This window comes from Procambarus clarkii, chromosome 14 (assembly GCF_040958095.1).
Source record: "Procambarus clarkii isolate CNS0578487 chromosome 14, FALCON_Pclarkii_2.0, whole genome shotgun sequence".
In the NCBI taxonomy this organism is placed as follows: Eukaryota; Metazoa; Arthropoda; class Malacostraca; order Decapoda; family Cambaridae; genus Procambarus; species Procambarus clarkii.
Window position 1 is genome coordinate 35,919,242 of NC_091163.1, and position 22,621 is coordinate 35,941,862.

General features: G+C 41.1%; 1 protein-coding gene across 1 annotated transcript in view; it reads left to right on the forward strand.

The window, feature by feature from the left end:
- Positions 1-22,621, forward strand: part of LOC123770216 (myotubularin-related protein 10-B) — a 53,917-nt gene that overhangs the window by 25,846 nt on the left and 5,450 nt on the right. The window contains exons 5-11 of the mRNA XM_045761898.2: positions 1,606-1,763; positions 5,144-5,236; positions 9,975-10,136; positions 12,056-12,201; positions 14,266-14,415; positions 16,399-16,571; positions 20,599-20,769. Of these exons, the coding sequence (XP_045617854.1) occupies positions 1,606-1,763; positions 5,144-5,236; positions 9,975-10,136; positions 12,056-12,201; positions 14,266-14,415; positions 16,399-16,571; positions 20,599-20,769 (1,053 nt within the window). The remainder of the gene's footprint in view (positions 1-1,605; positions 1,764-5,143; positions 5,237-9,974; positions 10,137-12,055; positions 12,202-14,265; positions 14,416-16,398; positions 16,572-20,598; positions 20,770-22,621) is intronic.

Here is a 22,621-nt window from a genome sequence, read left to right on the forward strand (position 1 = left end):
TTTCACCACAGATAATAAAATTCACAATGGCATTATTGGGAGCAAAGGCCTTAGCTTGCATACAACGAACTGCATGTTTGTAGTTAGAGACCACAAGGGAACAAAGCTGCTGAAAGTACAATCAAGATAGTGGGTTGTTAGCTTTGCATTTTTGTTTTTTCCTACCACAGATGTGGCCACACATTTACAATGCTAACCAACATATATATAAATACTTTATTCTGTTCTCCATGGACAGGGCCTGAGACCTGTTAAACATATAGTTCAGTGATTTATTGAACAATCAACCACAAGATGATTGTAGTGCTTTTACAATACTAATCTAACCTACAAACTTAAATACACAGATTTACATCTGTCCTACATAATCAGTGTTCGAGGTGTCTTTTTACATATTGGCATTAACGTGCATTTACAAAGGTGAAATGCAATTCTGACCAGCCACATATCAACATATCCTGTATATACACATACATATGGATATATACATGTATATACACATATGCATTTACATATATATACTGTATACATACAGCTATGTCTCTCCTGCTTTGACAGAGTAAGATAGCTTCTATAGAAACTAGTGTTATTAAACACTTAACCACTGAAGATGATGAAGATGCTGTCACAAGCTCAGGTTATACTCACATCGCATACATTGTATAACTGATACATTACAGAGTCAATCTTGGGTACAAGTCCAATATATGATCAAGTGTTCCAGTATTTATAATAGTATTTACAGAGTTCAGCATACCTCAGCCCAGGAGGGGGCAAAAGTCAGTCAATATGGGACAGTCCACAATATAATGTTCAAGGGAGTGCATGTTTTCTCTTTCACAAAGTTGACACATTGTGTACTCGACATTTGGATCTTGAGAAAGCTGCCAGATGTGATCAAGTTGTGATTTATCGACGTGTGGTATTGACAGGGATGAGACAAACCAACCTTGCAAGAAACTATTTTATGAAAGCATGCTATATTAATAAAATTAGAAGAATTTTTTGGGGGAAATATAGAGATGGGATTAGAAAAACAGGAAGATGTCTTAATGTATGAGCCAGAGGACTGTTGCCATCATCAGCTTGATGGAACAGGTCATCACCAAACAAACCTGACCCCAGGCCATGCTTGGACAGTAGTACTCTCACAACTGACTACAGGTAAACTACAGGTAGTAGAATGGGGAAGTCTATAAAAAATCATGGGTATTAGAGTAGAAATTGTAAGCAATGGATTTAATTACCAAACATAGATGTTATACTGAAGGGTTTTCTTCCATGCTAGCACCCTCATCCTCATCCAAGAGACTAAGGCGTTGAAGGTACCGATGGATAAATATAATGTTTCAATCCGCAGAGAACAAGTCGCGATAATGTGGTAGAAAATAAATAACCCAACCTTCACTTGTGAAAAAGGAAAGTGACAGAATATCAGCTCGTCCTTGAACCCTCATTAGTGGTGACGTGAAACGGCTCCACTACAGCCTAAAGCATCGTCGCTTCCATTTCTTTTCACGTCTGGGTTGGGATATTTATGTTTCAATAGTTATATTTCTGGTAAATGATGTAACTTTGACAGGTCCTCTTCTCTCTCTGCTTCAGAACCTTCGTATTATAAACTTCAGCTTCAAGTTCACCCCGGCAGGCGAAGACCTACGAGTGGCACAAGCTCTGCTGCACCACGCCTTCCCTCCCACCATAGACCATCTTTTTCTCTCGTGCGGCCATCCACCACCATCACCTGGCATCCCTGACTTTTGGTTAGCTTACATTATTCACAATAGTATTGTCAATTATACTAAAACATCACTTTCCTTTTATATGTGTGGGTTGGGTTATTTATTTAATGTTATCAATATCATTGACCTTAATGTTCTTGCAACAGATGCAGCCTTTAACTAGGTATAAAGGGCCCAGAGTCAATATTCTATATATTTTCCTCAATATTTGTTACTATTACCATTAGTAAACATAGGTTATTTGCTATGAATATTTTATTTGTATTTTTAAGTCACTATTGACTACACTAATCAATCTGGCAATAATAGGAAGTTGCCAGCTAATATTTTTTCTAAGAGAAAATAAAACATAACTTAAATACTAGTCATTGGAGAGTACATGATGCACAGAGAGTGAGTGATAATTTGCCACCACAGCAGGAAAGCATTCGGAAGGTTAGCAAAGTTTTACAGACAACTGGAGGGTTAACAGAGTCTGAAGCAGACAATGAGTCACAATAACATGGCTGAAGATATAATGACCAAACCACGCATCAGAAGATGTAGAAATGGCGACGTTTCTGTCCGTCTTGGACCATTAAGTCGCATACCACTTGATAACGGTCCATGATGGACCGAAACATCGTCATTTCTTCATCTTCGTATGATTTGTTCGGTCATCAAAGTCTGAAGCCTCAAAACTGTCAAACAACTCCACAGGCGATTCATTCGGAACAAGAGAAACGTTCAAAATTAGCGTGAAATTCTTAGTGCCAAATGCTCCCACCAAGCGGCCCAGCTCCTGTTTATAGCCATCTTCCCTGATCAGTTCTTATGCTAATGTCTGCTGGACTGTTGTACTCTGGGTCTTTTAGGCATGGTCTTTCACCCCTCATTTTGTGTATGAAGCAAGGGTTAAGAACCTCATTTAGGGCTATTTATCAGTCTTTTGACTCCTCTGGGCTCTAGACTGGGGACGTTTTCTTCATTTTTGCAGGAGTTTAGCGTGTTTATTTATATGACATGCCACAGGACTCCAGTCATGGCATGATTGTTTTGGCTGCACTTCATGTCTTGTCTTCTGGCAAGTGGTCTCAGTGTGTGAATGTCCTGCTTGGTTAGCTTCCTTCAGGCCCCTCACGATCCCTTCATGGGATTTTGGCATGGTTTGCTCGGTCTGTTGAGCCTGCACTCGTCTTGTGCAAATTTGAAAGATGCTCATTGTCTTTGCTACCAGACAGTGATCATTCTCCCTGCCTCTGCAATGCTGCCTGTTGGGTTGGTGATATCTATGACCTTGAGTACTATGCAGTTTGTTCCCTCATGGGTCTCTGCATTTACTGATTCTGCTTCCAATGTAGAAGTTTTTCAGGCAGCTGCTGCTTTGTAAGCTAAGTTGCTAGGATTAGGCATTCTCAGCTTTACAATAGGTTGGATGCCCCATATGTTGTTTAACACTTTCGCTCGGGGATGACGCAGCATTGCGTCATCCGTTTACTGGCGGTAATGCCGGGGATGACGCAGCATTGCGTCATCCACTTTAAAAATTCGCCAAAAATCAGGTTTTTATCCGATTTTTTGGGGACTGGTTTTAAAATGTGCGCCGATGTCTTCCCATTTTCTTTGTTGAGCCTCGTCGCCCTCAGGCTGCTTGGCACACGCCGTGGGCCCATTGTCTTTGCTACACTGTTGTGACCAATGTCGCTTCCCCTCGCATCTCAAACGTGTGAACATTTCGGCTATTTTCCGTGGCTATATTTCTTACTGCGGCTTTAGAAACTATCTACGCTTACTCCACGATGGATAGTAATCATGAACAAGGCCCTTCCAGGAAGAAAATTGCGAAAGAAAGGCTTAAAAAGGGTAGGAATTGGGAGTGTAGCAGGAAGGCCTCTGAGCACTCACTCACGGCTAACACGTGGCCCGTCTTCAACTCGTCGGCGGTTGGAGCGTGACCAGGTTTTTTTTTTTATAGGCTAATGTTCCTCTAGAGAATTTTATTACGAACCCATTGAGACCAAAATGAAAGACCTAGGACAAAAATTTAGGTGACCAGAGTGAAAATAGTGAAAACATTTTATCCCGTTTGCGCGCTCCCGGGTAACTCGTTCGCACTTTCTCTGTTTGCTGCGGGTAATTAGCCGGGCTTTTGGAGTTTATATGCATTTAGTGCTGTAGAGAATTTTATTGCGAACACAATGATACCAAATTTAATCTCGTAGAAGGAGAATTGAGGTGACAAAGTTGAAGAGAGTATACACTTTTCGGAATTAACGCGCGCTTCCGTGACACTCTGGGGCCCATATCGCCCTGTCGAGGGGTGGCGCGCGGGGTGAGCGAAAGTGTTAAGAACTCTGAATTGGAGGTGACCTCTAACCCTCATCACCACTTTCCTTTCCCTGCAGGTGTGGTTTAACCTGCTTTTGGTCTTCCATCATCCCTCTATTGATTCTTGCTCCAAGGTGTCTGGGGGTTTCCGAGTCAAGTCCGGGTTTTGCTCGGTGTGTAGCTTAGCCTTCTCTGGGTAGCCTCATGCAACTCAACAGTGGAGGTAGTTGAGCCTTCTGGTCCCTCCAGGGTTTCGGAGCAGTCGTCTTTGCAACTGTTCCCTTCCCTTCCCCCAGCTTGGAGCCTTCTCCTTGGGAAGATACCTATTTGTGCCAGGTGTTGGGTGAGGACTACAACTCTGCCCTAGAGCCTACATGACAGGCTTCCAAGGCTGAGGGGAAGCCTAAGGAGTGTCTTTTGATCCTTCTTGGACTCTAGTTCCCTCTCCAGATAGTTTTTGCTTCAGAGGATAACCTTTCATGTCCTCCTCCTATAATAAACTAAGTATAGTTACAGGATGAGAGCTACACTATTTCCAGTATGCTTTGTCATATAACACTTTCAAACTGCTTGACAGTTTTGGCATCTACCACCACTCACTTTGCTTCTTTCAACCATCTACGTGTTTGTTTGCAAAAGAGAACTTTCTAATGTTTTTTTAGTAGCTTTGTTTCCTTAGCTACAGTCTATGATCTATTGTTTTTGAAGATGCAGGTTTCAAGAATTCTTCTTAATTAATTTTGTTCATTTGCTGCCATCTTATTTTCTGGCGAAGAAGATTTTTCTGGCTAGGTTAGCCAGCTTTGGGAGGGGTGCACCAGGTATGTGTAAATATTCTCTTATTGGAGATAGACAAGAAAAACTAACATTTTTGTTTATGAAGACAATTTCAAGTAGTAGACAATAGGAGTAAAAATGTGTTGATACTTGAAAGCTCTCAGATTTTTAGTTCTTTTCCCCCTAAGTGGATATTCAGGAGGAATATTACATTTAAATATGTTAACTATTGATAAAACTTTGAAAGTTTTAAGATGGAAAAAGAAGAAAATGTAGCCTCAGGTGGCATTAATTTTTATAAGAGGAATATTTTTCAGCATGGCTCAGGACTGGGAGAGAGAACTGCAACGAACACGATGTCCTAATTGGAGAGTTTCGAAGCATAATGAATTCTTCAACCTCTGTTCCTCGTAAGTTGGTTAAAATGCTTAGCAGTTTGATAATTATGGAATTATCGACCGAGCAAATTAAAAGTGCGATAAATGAGGTATTGCGTTAACATTTCATCTAAATAGATGTGAAAATGTTTGTGTGATATGATGGGCTTGAAGCCACATCCTGCATCTCATAGACGTATCATGTGTGTGATATGATGGGCTTGAAGCCACATCCTGCATCTCATAGACGTATCATGTATGTCATATGATGGACTTGAAGCCACATCCTGCATCTCATAGACGTATCATGTGTGTCATATGATGGACTTGAAGCCACATCCTGCATCTCATAGACGTATCATGTGTGTGATATGATGGACTTGAAGCCACATCCTGCATCTCATAGACGTATCATGTGTGTCATATGATGGGCTTGAAGCCACATCCTGCATCTCATAGACGTATCATGTGTGTGATATGATGGACTTGAAGCCACATCCTGCATCTCATAGACGTATCATGTGTGTGATATGATGGGCTTGAAGCCACATCCTGCATCTCATAGACGTATCATGTGTGTCATATGATGGACTTGAAGCCACATCCAGCATCTCATAGACGTATCATGTGTGTCATATGATGGACTTGAAGCCACATCCTGCATCTCATAGACGTATCATGTGTGTCATATGATGGACTTGAAGCCACATCCTGCATCTCATAGACGTATCATGTGTGTGATATGATGGACTTGAAGCCACATCCTGCATCTCATAGACGTATCATGTATGTCATATGATGGACTTGAAGCCACATCCTGCATCTCATAGACGTATCATGTGTGTCATATGATGGACTTGAAGCCACATCCTGCATCTCATAGACGTATCATGTGTGTGATATGATGGACTTGAAGCCACATCCTGCATCTCATAGACGTATCATGTGTGTCATATGATGGGCTTGAAGCCACATCCTGCATCTCATAGACGTATCATGTGTGTGATATGATGGACTTGAAGCCACATCCTGCATCTCATAGACGTATCATGTATGTCATATGATGGACTTGAAGCCACATCCTGCATCTCATAGACGTATCATGTGTGTGATATGATGGACTTGAAGCCACATCCTGCATCTCATAGACGTATCATGTGTGTCATATGATGGGCTTGAAGCCACATCCTGCATCTCATAGACGTATCATGTGTGTGATATGATGGACTTGAAGCCACATCCTGCATCTCATAGACGTATCATGTATGTCATATGATGGACTTGAAGCCACATCCTGCATCTCATAGACGTATCATGTGTGTCATATGATGGACTTGAAGCCACATCCTGCATCTCATAGACGTATCATGTGTGTGATATGATGGACTTGAAGCCACATCCTGCATCTCATAGACGTATCATGTGTGTCATATGATGGACTTGAAGCCACATCCTGCATCTCATAGACGTATCATGTATGTCATATGATGGGCTTGAAGCCACATCCTGCATCTCATAGACGTATCATGTGTGTCATATGATGGACTTGAAGCCACATCCTGCATCTCATAGACGTATCATGTGTGTCATATGATGGACTTGAAGCCACATCCTGCATCTCATAGACGTATCATGTGTGTGATATGATGGACTTGAAGCCACATCCTGCATCTCATAGACGTATCATGGTCTTGTGATCTCGTTGTGCTCAGCAGATGCATTCGTTTGTGCTTGTGTGACTCCACTACTGTTTTATTTTTTAATTAATCATTATTATCATATAAACTCGCACATTTTATTTAACTAAAAATTTACATCATAGAAATTTGTTATAAAATAATTATCTTAAGATATATACTATTAGTAATACATTTTATCTATTTAAATATTTATTAACAATTCTAATTAAAAAAATATACAGTAAACTTAGAAAATTAATTAATATGTATAACAATGTACTTATATACTGTATATAAATTTTAGACAGATCAGAAAAATATACAATTCAAAATATAAAGCTGAAGGGAAGGGAAGGGATGGGAACTATCATGAGAAAGTGCCTGGCCATTACAACTATATAGCCTTACTTTGAGGTTACCTTGAGGTGCTTCCGGGGCTTAGCGTCCCCGCGGCCCGGTCCTCGACCAGGCCTCCTGGTTGCTGGACTGATCAACCAGGCTGTTAGACGCGGCTGCTCGCAGCCTGACGTATGAGTCACAGCCTGGTTGATCAGGTATCCTTTGGAGGTACTTATCCAGTTCTCTCTTGAACACTGTGAGGGGTCGGCCAGTTATGCCCCTTATGTGTAGTGGAAGCAGTGTTGAACAGTCTCGGGCCTCTGATGTTGATAGAGTTCTCTCTCATAGTACCTGTTGCACCTTTGCTTTTCAACGGGGGTATTCTGCACATCCTGCCATGTCTTCTGGTCTCATGTGATGTTATTTCTGTGTGCAGGTTTGGGACCAGCCCCTCAATTATTTTCCACGTGTAAATTATTATGTATCTCTCCCGCCTGCGCTCAAGGGAGTACAGATTTAGGCTCTTTAGTCGGTAGCACTTGAAAGGGATGAGGATAAGGACTTGGGATGGTGCGTATTGTACTTACAATACTGTACTGACTTGAATGCTTTCCAGTTCTCCTACACAGAATGGGTAATTATGGCGAATGAAAAATTGGCAATGGAGCAAACTTGGTATTATGGAGAGCTGCTATGACAAAGTGTGTATGCCTTGCAGATGAGCTGTATGTTAGAATTGTTTTCAGAGTGGCCAAGCTCCTCACCATGTGATTCTGGACCAAATGCATTTGAAAAACAAAGTATATGGTTTTCATGTGTAAAAAAACGCTATGACAGGCCCAACATACTGAACTTGAAAGATGAGAGAGCACCTCTATAAATGAGGTGATGAAGCAGAGGCACAAAGGTATAGACCCATAGCACTAACATCACACATCATACAAACTCTTCGTAGGAGTGCTAAGAGTACAGTATAACAGAACACATGGAATCACAGCATCTAATAACTCTGGACAACATGGGTTCAGAATGGGTGGCTCCTGCCTCTCATAATTGCTAGACTATTATGATATGGCCTTAGCTGCCATTGGAAGACAAAACACTGATGTAATTATACACAGATTTTGTGAAACTTTCAACAAATGTGACCATGGTTTAGTGCGCACAAAAAGTGCTTAAAAGGAATTTTTGACAAAGCAGGAAGCTGGATCTTTAATTTCTTAATGAACAGAGCTCAGAGTGTAATAGTCAACACTGTAAAATCCAAATCATCCACTGTGAAAAACTCAGCCCCTCCCCTCCCCTTCCCCCAAGGTACCGTACTTGCTCTGATACTTTTTCTCATTCTCATATCAGACATAGACAAAGGTACAAACTGTAGTGCCATATCATTTTTTGCTGAAGGCACTAGGGTTTTTATGAGATAGGCAATATAGAGGACAAAGCAAAACTCCAGTCTGATGTAAATCAGGTCTTTCATTGGGCCACAGAAAATAATAAGTTGATTAATGAAGATAAGTCCCAGCTCCTGCACTTTGGAAAACTAAAATATAAAAAAACTCACATTTTAAATGCAATCAAATTAAATTATAGAACAAAAAAGCAATATAAAAGATCTGGGAGTAATCATGTTGGAAGACCTTAGTTTTATAAGAACACAATAAAGTAGCTGCCACAACCTGGAAGAAAAATGACAGGTTAGATAACAGCAATACCAGCAGGCTGGCTGTAGCAGTAACCAGCTATAGGCATTGTTAGCTACTGCTGCTGCATAACTTGATGCAACAAACTGACCAGAGGTCCTGTGCTGCAATGGACAGCACAGTTGTATTACAACAAAATAGTCCCGAGTTCAATTCCCCATGCCGCCGTTTGCCTGACAGTCAACAGGTATTCCATTCACCTGGGCTCTAGGAGACTCGAACTGTGGACCCCACGCATGTGAGGTCCAAGCTCTATTGACTGAGCTGTTGAGTAGTCTTAATAAGGAAAGTTTCTTCTAGTCAACAGATACCTAAGGGTTGTGCAACTGTTGTTAGTTGTATCAGTAGTTGGCTTAAGGGGAATCAGGATTAGCCTAAATAAGGCTGTAATGTGCCCAACTGGAAAGCCAAATTGATCTCACAATTGTCCACATGCCCTACCACTACATCCCTATCCCATTTTCAAGACATATATTTTTCATAGTAAGTGTCGGCTAGTTGTTTAATACCAAAACCAGCAAATGGAAATGTTCTAACAAACAATTTGGGTTTTGTGTAGTGTCAAGACAATGAATCACAGAAAGGTGATGTTTTTATGAGAAAATACTTGAGCTGAGTAATGAGATCAAACCACATGATTCTAGTACAAATCTTCTCTACGCTGTACTTTTTATGTTCTTCACTTGCAGCCATTGTTCGACTCCAGTATTTTCTCATGTCTATACAATACATTTGGTGCCATTATAAGTCCAAGAGATTATGTGAATGTAATGACTTAAACCATGCACGTGGGCACATGCACCACATCGGTTATTTATCAGAATGCTATACCAGATTCTCATTCGCAAGATATAATTATGATTACTTATTGTATCAAAGATACACTATAATTAATGGCCTATTAAGGGTACAGAATGGACTGATACATTGTCACTTTTCTTATTTTTGTATGTGTGGGTTGGGTATTAATTTTGAGCCATGTATTCTCTGCTTGTAATTAAGCAGATATGTAGGTATAAATTAAACATGGGGTTTTCCCATCTGTTGTAGATTACCAGCTGTGGTTGTGGTTCCGCGTGACCTCCTAGACTCTGAGTTAGAGAAGGCTGCGCAACACTTCCAGGGAACGCGTCCTCCGGTGTGGTGCTGGGGTACCCTGGCTGGAGCAGCGTTAGTTCGCATGGCACAGATCTCTCCTAGTATTGCAGACAAGTGAGTCCAGGGATGTACGTTCAGTCTCAACATAGAGCTTAAATATTTTATCGTAGATACATTATACGGTATTCTTTTGATTTCGTTGTGCAAGTCTTGTGCATTCCAGTTTCTCCAGTGTTTATCACGATCCAAATGCACCCACTTCATGATGCTGCTCACCTAAGCATTTTCCCAAAGAGTGTAATCAATGCATATATTCAAAGCTATGTGAAAATTTATATGTACAGTGGAACCTTGAGTGACGAGCGACTCCAGTTATGAGCATTTCAAGTAACGAGCGAGCCACTCGTAGAAAATTTGTCTCGATTAACGAGCAAAACACACGGTGCTTCCTAGCGTTCCCGCTGGTTCTTGGACACCACCGACGACAGAGTTGTTGTTTCGCATGACGAGCTCGGTGCCGGAACGGATTAAATTCGTTAATTGAGGCACCACTGTATTGCTTTCAGTGTCAGAAAAATGGAGTCAAGCCCAATATCAAAGGTGTCGGCTTCATCAAGGATCTTAGCATGGGACAAAGGACTCAGTGGCCAGGTGACTTAAGAAACGTCCTGAGATTCCACTGAAACACTCCTAATAGTCAGGATTAGGTAACATTCTGCATCTGAAAAAAACCGGCTGTTCTTTCAATTTGCCACACCATAAAAATCCATTTGTTTACCAAACCATGAACTATGGACACAATCGACCCCACCAAAAAAGAAAAAGTAAATATTTGTGCTTCTCCATTTTCATACATTTTGGGTTGGCCTGTTCAGTAACTCCCTGAACAGAGCTTTAGAGTTGCCCGACCTCTCCCGAGACTTGCACTTGCCTACTGGAAGCCATGCACTTCACTTTCCGCCCTTCTTTTGGAGGCGAGAATCGGTGATTGACCCAAAACTGTGACAAAATCCACCAGAAAGAAAAAGGCAACAAAACTCAATAATCTGGTGAGTGTGACCTACTTGGCTGGCTGGATGGAGAAGTAGGATGGTGACCAATTTGTACCACCCAAGTCTTTATATAATTTTGTGTTTGGGGTGAGGAATAGCTTCTTGTGCAAAAATTATAGAAGTACTGTACTTTACAGCATGTATTTATAAATATATTTTTATCATTTGCGTAAGTGAGTCTTTGATATGTTGGTCAAGATATATTTACGATGTCAGGAATGCATCTCCATAGGGACTTGAGTATTGTGTAAAGATACCTTGTAACGCTGACTTGGCTGATGCACCCATTCGCAGAAACACATCCCTAACATTGAACGAGAGGTATGTATGTAAGTCCCTACTACTATTCTTCTTTGAGTGTCGGACAGGTGCTTGCACCTCTTTATTACTACACTACATTATCCCTTAGTTCCAGTTAATAGGAGCTGTTCTCCTTACCAACAAAACGTTCTTCTTTATAACAAATTCGTCTAAAATAAATTTCTGAAAATATTTTGATGAAAGTGTCACGACGCTGAAGCCAATGAATTGGAGATTTATTTAACATTTAACATTTTTTTTTTACATAATTTAAATATTTTTCGCTTCCGGGCTCTAAATATGCGCAGTTTAAGGGTTAGGGAAGCTCCCGAAGTGGAGTCCAGAAATCGTCATTTCCTTTACCCGCCCCTAGATGAGCTGTCTTCCCTAACTGTCGAGTCCCATCTACCCAGAGCAGCTGGTTTTAAGGTGCCAGAGGCACGCCCTCACCCCTTCTCCTGTCAGTAAATGCATTGCCGGACTTAGACACTAAGCCACCCGTGCAGGCAAGGAGTTGGACTTGGACTTTAAGACATAAGCGTGTATTATTTAGGTTTACTCAGAACCTTCAATGAATTAGTTAGGTTTATTAATTATTAAGGAAATGCATTTTCCTAAAGTGGGAAATGCATTTGCTTTTGTGTCATACATTAGCTATAGTATGTTTACATGCATTAACAGGCACCAGGAGAACCGAATGATGGGGCTGGTACATCGCTGTCATCCGAGGAAATTGCAGCCGACGATACTTGATCTTGACCAAATGTTACCTTCCTTGAAAGACCTTCAGATCTCGTATATAAAGCTGAGGGAGCTACACACACCTGGTGAGTTCGTTTAATAATGCTTCAGAAACTCTGGCAACAAATGTATTCCTGATGTATAATGCAGTAAGAATAACAGCAGCAAGCCAATTCCTGACATGTAATGCAATAGTTCTGTTTTTTTTAATATATTTTTAATTGATCTTCCTCACCAAGGAACTGCCTCCAGAAAGGTAGAGTCAAAGCAAACAGTAAGACAAATATAAACAAATTGGAAAACAATCCACCGAGTAGATCAGTCATTCATCCGGTAGTAGCAGCTGCATGCCACCAGGCAGCAGCACCAGTAAGCTACCAGTGTCATCTAGTAAACTCCTGCAGTCAGTCACCTGGAGCATACCTGGAAAGGGTCTCGGGAGTTCTTCTACTCTCCGAGCCTGGCCTGAGGCCAGGCTTGGCTTGTGATAACTTGGTCCAACAGGGTTCAACACCCTCCCAGCAAGTATTAGAAATATTGCTGGAACAGAGGTGGAAGTTTTCAAGAAGCATTTAGATAAGTTCTTGCATGAAGTGCCAAAGCACCAGGTTGTAGTGGATATGTGGGACTGTGGGCTGCTGCAAGCAACAACCTGTTGGCCCAAGTTATCAAGACCAAGCCACGCCTGGCCCCGGGCCGGGCTCGGGGAGTAGAATAACTGTTCGAACCCCCTCCTAGTAAGATACATTATACTCCTTTCCCTGGTCTCTCCTTGCCAGTGTTATTAGGCCCACTTTCTTGCTGTGCCTGATTTTCCTGCTGCTCTGGTCTCTGTGGTGCCCTCTGGTGATAGCTCTAGGTATTGCTGCTTCTGTAGCCTGGTCTTGGGTCAGGTTTCAGTGAAATATTTTCAAAAAAATTTTGGATAGGAAGCCCATTAGACATGGTTGGCAGTCCCCATGGCACAGTGGTAGAAGCACTTGCCTGGCGCTTGGCAAGCACTATGGCCTGGGTTGGTATCCTGGCCGGGGAGGATTGAACGGTTGCCTATCCTTAACTGTAGCCTCTGTTCACCCAGCAGCTAATGGGAACCTGGTTGTTGAAACAATCCTCCTGTTTAGGTAGTACCTGTTGTGGCGATCGTCAATAGTAACGAATTCGTACGTACTTAACTTTTAGATAGTACTATACTAAGTAGTAAGGAATTCTTTTCAAATAAATGAAGCTAAAAAACAAACTTAAATATTCATAGGCCTAGTTTACCACACATATATGTACTATATTAGGCCTCAGATATCATGTATTAGGCCTAGGAAGGTTAGGTTAGGTTAGATTAGTTTGTCAAACAACACAGGTAAAAAACTGTATTCTGGTTTGTCCAACTCAGTAGTTCAGATTTCTACTTTCTAATTTTATTGTACGTCGGCATATATAGTATGGTCCTCATCGTTATTGTAAGTACTACCAAAACAGGAGGATGGGCTGGGTTGTTAAAAGATTTGGCGGGTCGTATTCCGGGGAAAAAAATTAAGATTACTGTAAAGACCTACCCGATACACTGTGTGTGCGCTAGTGGTTTTACAAGAATGCAAGAACAATATATAAATAAAAAAACAAAGTTTGGCTTGCAAACTTACATTGTTACTGTAAAATCTTTGGATGAAATGTTTCAAATGAGTAGATCCCTCTTTCTGTATAGTATTGAACTTCATTATTTTAGTGGAATTTCTCAGAAGTATAGTACACAAGAGAAAATATTGAGGCTATACACAGGGATTGAACTTTTCATCCCTGGACATTCTACCCAGACAAAAGGCCTTCATATTTCCTGGTAGATTGATCATGGCTTGTGATTTAATTGTGTATACAATATAGCACATAAGAATGAAGGAAAGTGCAGTCACAGTTACAGCCCTGCCCCTGTGCCAGGAAAGTCCACTACGGGTTCGCCATAACCCATGCTACTTAGAACTGTTTGTTCCCAGTAGCTAAACAACAACAATGAGGAAGCTGATGAAGGTCCAAAGTTCAATATGTGGCAACTCCTATTTATATTCATCTGAATTCTTAAATATGTATGTCTAACCAACCGTACATTTGAAACAATTCCGCATTCCTACAATTACTACGTTACCTTACTATTTTCTCAGATGATCCCACACAATTTTTGGAGCAAGACCGTCACTACTACAGTCGATGGGAGTCGTCCAGGTGGTTATCCCATGTCAGCAAATGTCTGGAAGTAGCAAAGAGTGCGGCCAATTCCATTCTTCATCATAATAGCTCGGTTATCCTACAAGGTGAGTTAGGCCGTAAGCAAGGTTAGTGATGCTTTTGTCGTTTGTTGTTATAAAGAAATAACCAGCGTTGACTGTAATGAAACGCCAGTTTGTGGGTGAGCCCCAGAGGCTCCCTGAAGCTATCTTAATGATCAAGTGCCATACTACTTGAGTGTCATCAATCGCAGTTCTTGTATTGCCTACCAGTGACCAGAGCCAAAATCTGGCCCTCCGCAGAGAGGCGCAGGGAGCAATTAACTTCAAGCACTCACGTTTGGCCAAAAATGTTTGGTTTTAATGGAATCAGGTTGTGTAGACTGCTTCAATAGTTTTAATCCTGTGGGTTGTGTAGACTGCTTCAATAGTTTTAAGGGGCCGTATCACCCGAAAATCCGATGAAAAATGGAATATTTACGAAAAATTACGAAAAATACTACAACGTTCTGGCAACACTGTGGTCCAAACCGTTTAATGATATCTTGAAAAATAACGTAATTAGAGTCAAATTTCCCGCTGCAACTTTCGTGAATCTGGTCCTCGCGCCGTGAGTACGCCGCGGGGTATTGTATCTTACGTTGTAGATGTCTTATTTTTCGTAATAGCGTTGAAAGTAACATGTTATGCATAAAATGAATATAAACTAACAGATATGGCAACACTCTATTGTCTGACACGAGGGTGGTGCAGTCAGTGACTGCGTGTCTCTCATGGAGAGAGGATGTATGCTGACGCGCTCACACAATATCTCCCAGAACATGCTATTTTTGCTATTTTTAGCTATTTGTACTGCAATATGACTTACCAAACGAACAAGAGAAAAGCATTGACAGCTAGATGCATGCGAGCTCTCCATACGAGCTGGCCGCAATGCGTAAATCACCAGTCACGAGTGACCGCAGGTTGAATAAACTTTGAGAGCGCGCTACGCAACTCCAACTTTTACAACTAGATCTCGTTTCACAGCCTTTATTTATTATTCTATTTACATGAAACTTGCACATTATATGTAGAGTTTACGCCTCTATAAACGCATGTCATTATTCTTATCTACGTAGATTTATTGATTTTATAAATAATGATACACTTCATTTTGTTGCATACGTTTTTGGGAAACTTTTATAAAATCTGTATTATTGCACTAAATACATCTGGGATAATAATGTGACATGCAAATCTTTATTATATAGTAAGGTCATAGCTGAGTGTCGTATAAATGATTTTGGTTCACAATTGTGGGCTGTGAAATCAATTGAACATGGTTGAAAAATTCGTCTTTTTTTTTTTTTTTTTTTTTTTTCTCCGTCTCTATTTAGGCTGAGATGCTGAAACTTGGCCTAGGTGCAGCACCTTTCACATGTATCAGGATAATAAATTATGAATACCCTACAACAATTTTTTAAATCCTGGTGATACGCCCCCTTAATCCTGTGGGTTGTGTAGACGGTTTCAATAGTTTTAATCCTGTGGGTTGTGTAGACTGCTTCAATAGTTTTATTCCTGTGGGTTGTGTAGACTGCTTCAATAGTTTTAATCCTGTGGGTTGTGTAGACTGCTTCAATAGTATTAATCCTGTGGGTTGTGTAGACTGTTTCAATAGTATTAATCCTGTGGGTTGTGTAGACTGCTTCAATAGTATTAATCCTGTGGGTTGTGTAGACTGTTTCAATAGTATTAATCCTGTGGGTTGTGTAGACTGCTTCAATAGTATTAATCCTGTGGGTTGTGTAGACGGCTTCAATAGTTATAATCCTGTGGGTTGTGTAGACTGCTTCAATAGTTATAATCCTGTAGGTTGTGTAGACTGCTTCAATAGTTATAATCCTGTGGGTTGTGTAGACGGCTTCAATAGTTATAATCCTATAGTTTAACCCAAGCATGTTATAAACAAGATGGATGAGTTTTTGCTACAAACATTGAGCAGATTATTATTTCATCTTTATTCCGTATTGTCATTTATAAATATAAATTTGATATAAATGATCATTTAATATTTGACTGTTGCAGAGAGTGAAGGTCGAGACCTCAGTGCTGTTGTATCAAGTTTAGTGCAATTGCTCCTTGATCCCTATGTTCGTACCATAAGAGGTTTTCACTGCCTGGTCCAAAAAGAGTGGGTTGCTCTAGGTCACCCCTTTTCAACCCGTCTTGGTCATACCAGAAACCAGGTAGACGAACAGGTCAGTTAAATTTTGATTTTGTTGTTTTATATGTGAAATTACTTTTGTTGTTTAACATAATGAATGCTTGTGCTGTGTGCATGTATATTCGCTTCCGATTATTTACAATGTCCAGTGGACTCGCAAGACTGTGGTGTTCTGTGAGAAAACATTGAGGTCCTGCGATGGGAGTGAACGCGCATCCCTGGACACCCCAGGCGCACACGCTACTGACTGTTGTGCGTGTGTGTGGGGAAAGAGTTTGGCGATGTGGGTTCAATCACATTGTATGGCCTCAGTATTTTCTGTGGGGAGCCCCTTCAGCTCCCTGGAGCTATCGGGCTAATATGAGATACATTAGACTAGGGCATTAGTCAATGGAATTCAGCCTACAGGAGACCACGAGCCAGAACCTGGCTCTCTCAGAGAGGCACAAGGAGCAATGCACCCAGGAAAATTCCCCTGTGTTTGGGGGTTTTCCTTATTTGCCATCGAGCAGGGTTAGGCACCCAGAAAGGTAGGTACAGCAAAACAGACCCCACATGGTAAGAAAATTGCAACCGAAAATCGAACAGAGAGGCAGAACTCCTCCAATTCCCAAGGAAACAAGCCAAGAAGCAAATGTTCTCGCCTTGCCGTCATGTCGTTTGTCCGCACAGCTCTCCCCTCCCTGGGAGGGGGGGAAAGGGTGCAACCCCGGACCCTCCGGGCTGACTACTCAGCAACTCCAGTTCATTGGCTAATGCGATCCGGGGCAGTCGTCAACTCTGGCCTCGATTTCCTGGCAGTATTTTGCCTTAATGGTGTTCTCTGCTGACTTGTTTGGCCTTGTGTAGGGAGTGGTATTGTTGCTGGTTATGGCATCAAGGTGTTGCACAGCCAGCTTACATATGCAGCAACCGGTTCCAGTTTCCTCTGGGGACGTTATACTTTTGTGGGGGTTTTCTTTTATTTTTGTTTTCATTGCCTGGTGGGGGTCTGCCTTGTGTGGCTATAGGACCACTTACATTGTTTTGGTGGCCCTCCACTAGGTCCCCATCATCGTACAGGTTGCAGGGAATGCACTGATCATCTTCCTAGTTAGCTTTTTGGTCTAACCGGTTAGCAACACCTTGCCCAGGCTTCCCGTAGCAGTCAGCCTACGGCCCCTGGAAAACTCTCTCTAGAAAACCCCGTCCCTTCTCCCGTGTGCTTTGTTTCCCACATTTGCTGACATGATTTTGGCTCCCTTGCGTCAGCCATTTCTCCTTTTGTTTTGGCAGGGAAGTGCCTCTGCGGGCACTTCCCTGCCTGGCCGCCAGGGCGGTGCTGTGGTTTGTTTGTTTACATGTGCCTAGGAGTATGAGCTGACTTTTTGGAGGCATTTTTTTCACCTCCATCTAGAGTTTTTTATACTCACATTGCCTTGTCTCTGTTTTGTTCTTTCTTATTGCCCTTTCTGTTCCTTTGGGAATGTTTGGGTGTTTGTTTTTTGGCCCGGTTTTGTGTTTTTCTCTCTGCTCTTGGGTTTTGGGCCCTGGTTTTTGCACCCGGTGTCTGTGCCTGTATACTCTGCTTGCTCCCACAGATTTTGACCCACGGTTTTCAGTTTGTTTCTGGCTGTTTTTGCCAGAGATCTGTCTGGGTCATGTGTTTTGCCCTTCCTTTCTGTGGTGCATTCCGTTGGCAAATGTGGTGGTTAAGGCTCCCCCCTTGGTTTGTTTCTGGGTTCCTTTGGGTTCTTCTGTTCCGTTCTGGAAGTTTTCTTCCTCTTGGGCTTCCCCTTTGGTGTTCGGGTGGCCCTTGGTGATTTCCTCTTGTGCGCCCCGGTATTGCCCCTTCTGGGGTTCTTCCTGGCTTGCAGACTATTACTTCTTGGTCTTGGTCTAGGGCTCCGGCTTCTGCTTATCAAAATATGGACCAAAGGTATGCCTTTGGTGCAGCTTTTGTGTCGGTGCCTCCTCCGAAGCCGTCTTCGGAGGTGCCTCCTCCGAAGCTGTCGGAAGACGTCACCCGTCTTTGTCTGATGGGTGCGTTGCTGGCTCTGCGTGCAAGTCGGTTTCTTTTTTTTTCTTTCTTTTTTTTTCCTCGGAGAGGGAAAAAACTAGTCCCTACACAGAACGCCCTGTTGACGGGGCACTGAGGGGGAAGGCTGGCTCTGTTTGTCCACACTTGATCCGGTGGGCCAAGTGTGACCTAGACTTGAATATTGACTAGATTTGTCTATTTCTAGATCACCAGCTCTAATGTTATATTGAAAGCTTTAATTAGGGAGCAATGGAAAATGGTGTGTGATTAATGTAGAGTTGATACTGAAAAGTAGCTAGAATGAATGAAGGAAGAGAAGAAAAAAGGAAAACAAAACATTTGAGACTCACACATTTGGTTTAGTGTTTCTTGAAGGGGAGAATGCCAGGGGTGGAAAAGGGGTGGAGGACAAAGAGATGTCTAGGCAGAGATAGCTAGGTAGAGAGAGAGAGAGACAGACAGATCCTGGGCAATGCCCGGTACCCCCTTAGTATATATATAAAATACGTTGGCTTCTTTATATGCTTCATGGGCTAGCTTTTGAATTAACACTTTCGCGCTTTCGATTAGAGATAACTCGTCACTGGTTTTTCTTACGATTCCGCATAACTGCCTACTTTTCTCGTCAATCGAAAAAATATTTCTATAAATTCCATTTTTTAACCGAAATGGATGGGGATACTTTTGTTTCGTAGAGAATTTATTTGCGAATTTTTTGGTCCCAGAATGAATATTATATCACAAACTTCTATGAGTAAAAAAAAAAATACACAAAGTATGTTTGGGGGGTGTGGCGAGCGTGTGGCAGTGGGTTCCCTTTAGCCGTTGATATATCCAACACGTGGGAAATATTTGTATGTGTTATGTATATGTCTGTGTAGGGAATTTTACTGCGATCACTGTCATACAAATTATAAAATGTTTCAACAAGTATAAACATGACAAACATCAAACGAACGAAAACAATGCGTTCGTTTCTGCCGCGAACGCATACTGAGCGACGTGGTTCTATATTTGGCGCTTCTCTTACACATGCTTTGTACAAATGTTATACAGTTCATCTTATAGAAAATTTTATTGCGAACACATTGGTATAAAAAAGAAATACGTACATAGAAAAGTAGGGTCAGGAAACGTATAAACTTTCCAAGCATGATTTCCCCCCTGTGTTTTCGCCAGTGCGCTCGCGGCTAACTACTCTCCACTTCACACACTCTTGCGGGTGGGCAATTACCTATATTAAACATTCATATGCACATGTCCGTGTAGAGAATTTTATTGCGATTCCAATGATACCAAAATTAGCGATGTAGGACAACTGTAGGCTTCGCAACCATTAACCACTGCACTGCGCAAAGCGCCTTTAGGCGCTCAGAGAGTTGTGCTTTTTGTTTTTTAATTTGGCTATATTTTAATGTTTTTTAAAGTTTTCATTACTATTTGTGTTTTGAAATGGAAATAGTTGACTTTGGAAACATTTTGACATTAAATTTACCTGAACATTTGTAAAAATAACAAAAATATGTCCTTGACAATTGCACCAAGACGTTTTTGCCGAAAATAGGTGAGCAGTGCAAGGGTTAAGAGAGTGGAAACATTTTGTTGCTGTTTGGCGCTCTCGGCGAGTGATCTGCATAGTTTTTTATTTGGTGTTGATACTCCTTATGCTTGGGCGGCATTTTATAGGTATGCTCTTATAGACAATTTCATTGCGAACACAGTGATACCAAATTTAAATACGTGTGCCTTCAATTATTGTCAGGACAGTCAAAAGAGTGTACACTTTTTCGGTCTTACCGCGTAGGCGCGCGAAGTGCCGAAAGCATCTGGGGTATTGTTTTTTTTTGAGCGCCGAGAGCGCGAAAGTGTTAATGGTATTGATGTCTTCTTACATCTCTCAATCATTGTACTTCATAATGTATTAATACTCTTCAGAATATGTAGCAGTTTTGCTGTTTATGTATCTATATACATAGAGAGAGGGAGAGAATGCACATTATTTATATACAGTACAGATAATTAAGTTTTTTCCTCCTTGCAGAGTCCAGTGTGGTTATTATTTTTAGACTGCGTGTACCAGGTGAGCGTACAGCACCATGCATCCCTGGAGTTCACGTCCGAGTACCTGGTGGCCCTCTGGCATGCTTCTTACTGCTCACTTCACTCGACTTTCATGTTCAATTCTGTCAATGCTAAATACACCGCCACTGCCGTAAGTTGAATTTGATGTCGAATGGTTTTGATTGCATTTATTAATTAGTTTTGTTATATTCATTTGTGCATAGACAGGAAGAGATATTGGAATCAGAGATGGTAAATGATTATGAATCAAATTGAAAATTATGAAATGGGCCTTAGTAATAAATACGTATCGTATTTCATGCCGTATAAGATGCACCTAATTTATGAGGATGCTTTGCATTTTTTATAGGGTTTGTCCAGCTTATTAAAACGGATTTTCAAGCGGTTTTGTAGGGTAAAAAACACATGATTTTGTGTTAATAAATAGGGAGAAATGGAGACTAGCTTAAAGTGAAGTTTATGGATCTGTATTTGTAAGACTGTGGTTGAAAGTGAATATTGTAGATGTATTTGTAAGACTGTGGTTGAAAGTGAATATTGTAGATGTATTTGTAAGACTGTGGTTGAAAGTGAATATTGTAGATGTATTTGTAAGACTGTGGTTGAAAGTGAATATTGTAGATGTATTTGTAAGACTGTGGTTGAAAGTGAATATTGTAGATGTATTTGTAAGACTGTGGTTGAAAGTGAATATTGTAGATGTATTTGTAAGACTGTGGTTGAAAGTGAATATTGTAGATGTATTTGTAAGATTGTGGTTGAAAGTGACTATTGTAGATGTATTTTGTAAGACTGTGGTTGAAAGTGAATATTGTAGATGTATTTGTAAGACTGTGGTTGAAAGTGAATATTGTAGATGTATTTGTAAGACTGTGGTTGAAAGTGAATATTGTAGATGTATTTGTAAGACTGTGGTTGAAAGTGAATATTGTAGATGTATTTGTAAGACTGTGGTTGAAAGTGAATATTGTAGATGTATTTGTAAGACTGTGGTTGAAAGTGAATATTGTAGATGTATTTGTAAGACTGTGGTTGAAAGTGAATATTGTAGATGTATTTGTAAGATTGTGGTTGAAAGTGACTATTGTAGATGTATTTTGTAAGACTGTGGTTGAAAGTGAATATTGTAGATGTATTTGTAAGACTGTGGTTGAAAGTGAATATTGTAGATGTATTTGTAAGACTGTGGCTGAAAGTGACTATTGTAGATGTATTTGTAAGACTGTGGTTGAAAGTGAATATTGTAGATGTATTTGTAAGACTGTGGTTGAAAGTGACTATTGTAGATGTATTTGTAAGACTGTGGTTGAAAGTGACTATTGTAGATGTATTTTGTAAGACTGTGGTTGAAAGTGACTATTGTAGATGTGTTTTGTAAGAATGTGACAAATTGAAGTCTATGGATGTATATCTGTAAGAATGTGGCTGAAAGCAAATGAAATATAGCCAAATTGTTGCTAATAGAAAGGAAGGGTAAGTATGGTGCGCCTGACAGCTGAGCGGACAGCGCTTCGGATTCGTAGTCCTGAGGTTTCCGGGTTTGATCCCCGGTGCTGGCTGAGACAAATGGGCAAAGTGTCTTTCACCCTGAATGCCCCTGTTACCTAGCAGTAAATAGGTACCTGGGAGTTAGACAGCTGCTACGGGCTGCTTCCTGGGGGTGTGTAACAAAAAGGAGGCCTGGTCGAGGACCAGGCCGCGGGAACGCTAAGCCCCGAAATCATTTCAAGATACTGTAACCTCAAGATAAGATGGTTGATACGATGAGAGAGACATTGGTAATGAAGAATATAAACGGGAAGGTAGGGGGCCAGTGGCCTGGTTAGTGAAGTAGTTTCCCAACCAACCCATCTTTCTAATAGAACGTTGCATCTTGACCTACAGTATACTCTACCCGAGGCCAAAAATTGTCGTACTAGAAAATGGTAGCGGCTCGTGAAATTGACATACTGTACTGTCTTGTTTTCTGTTTTGGGACCTCT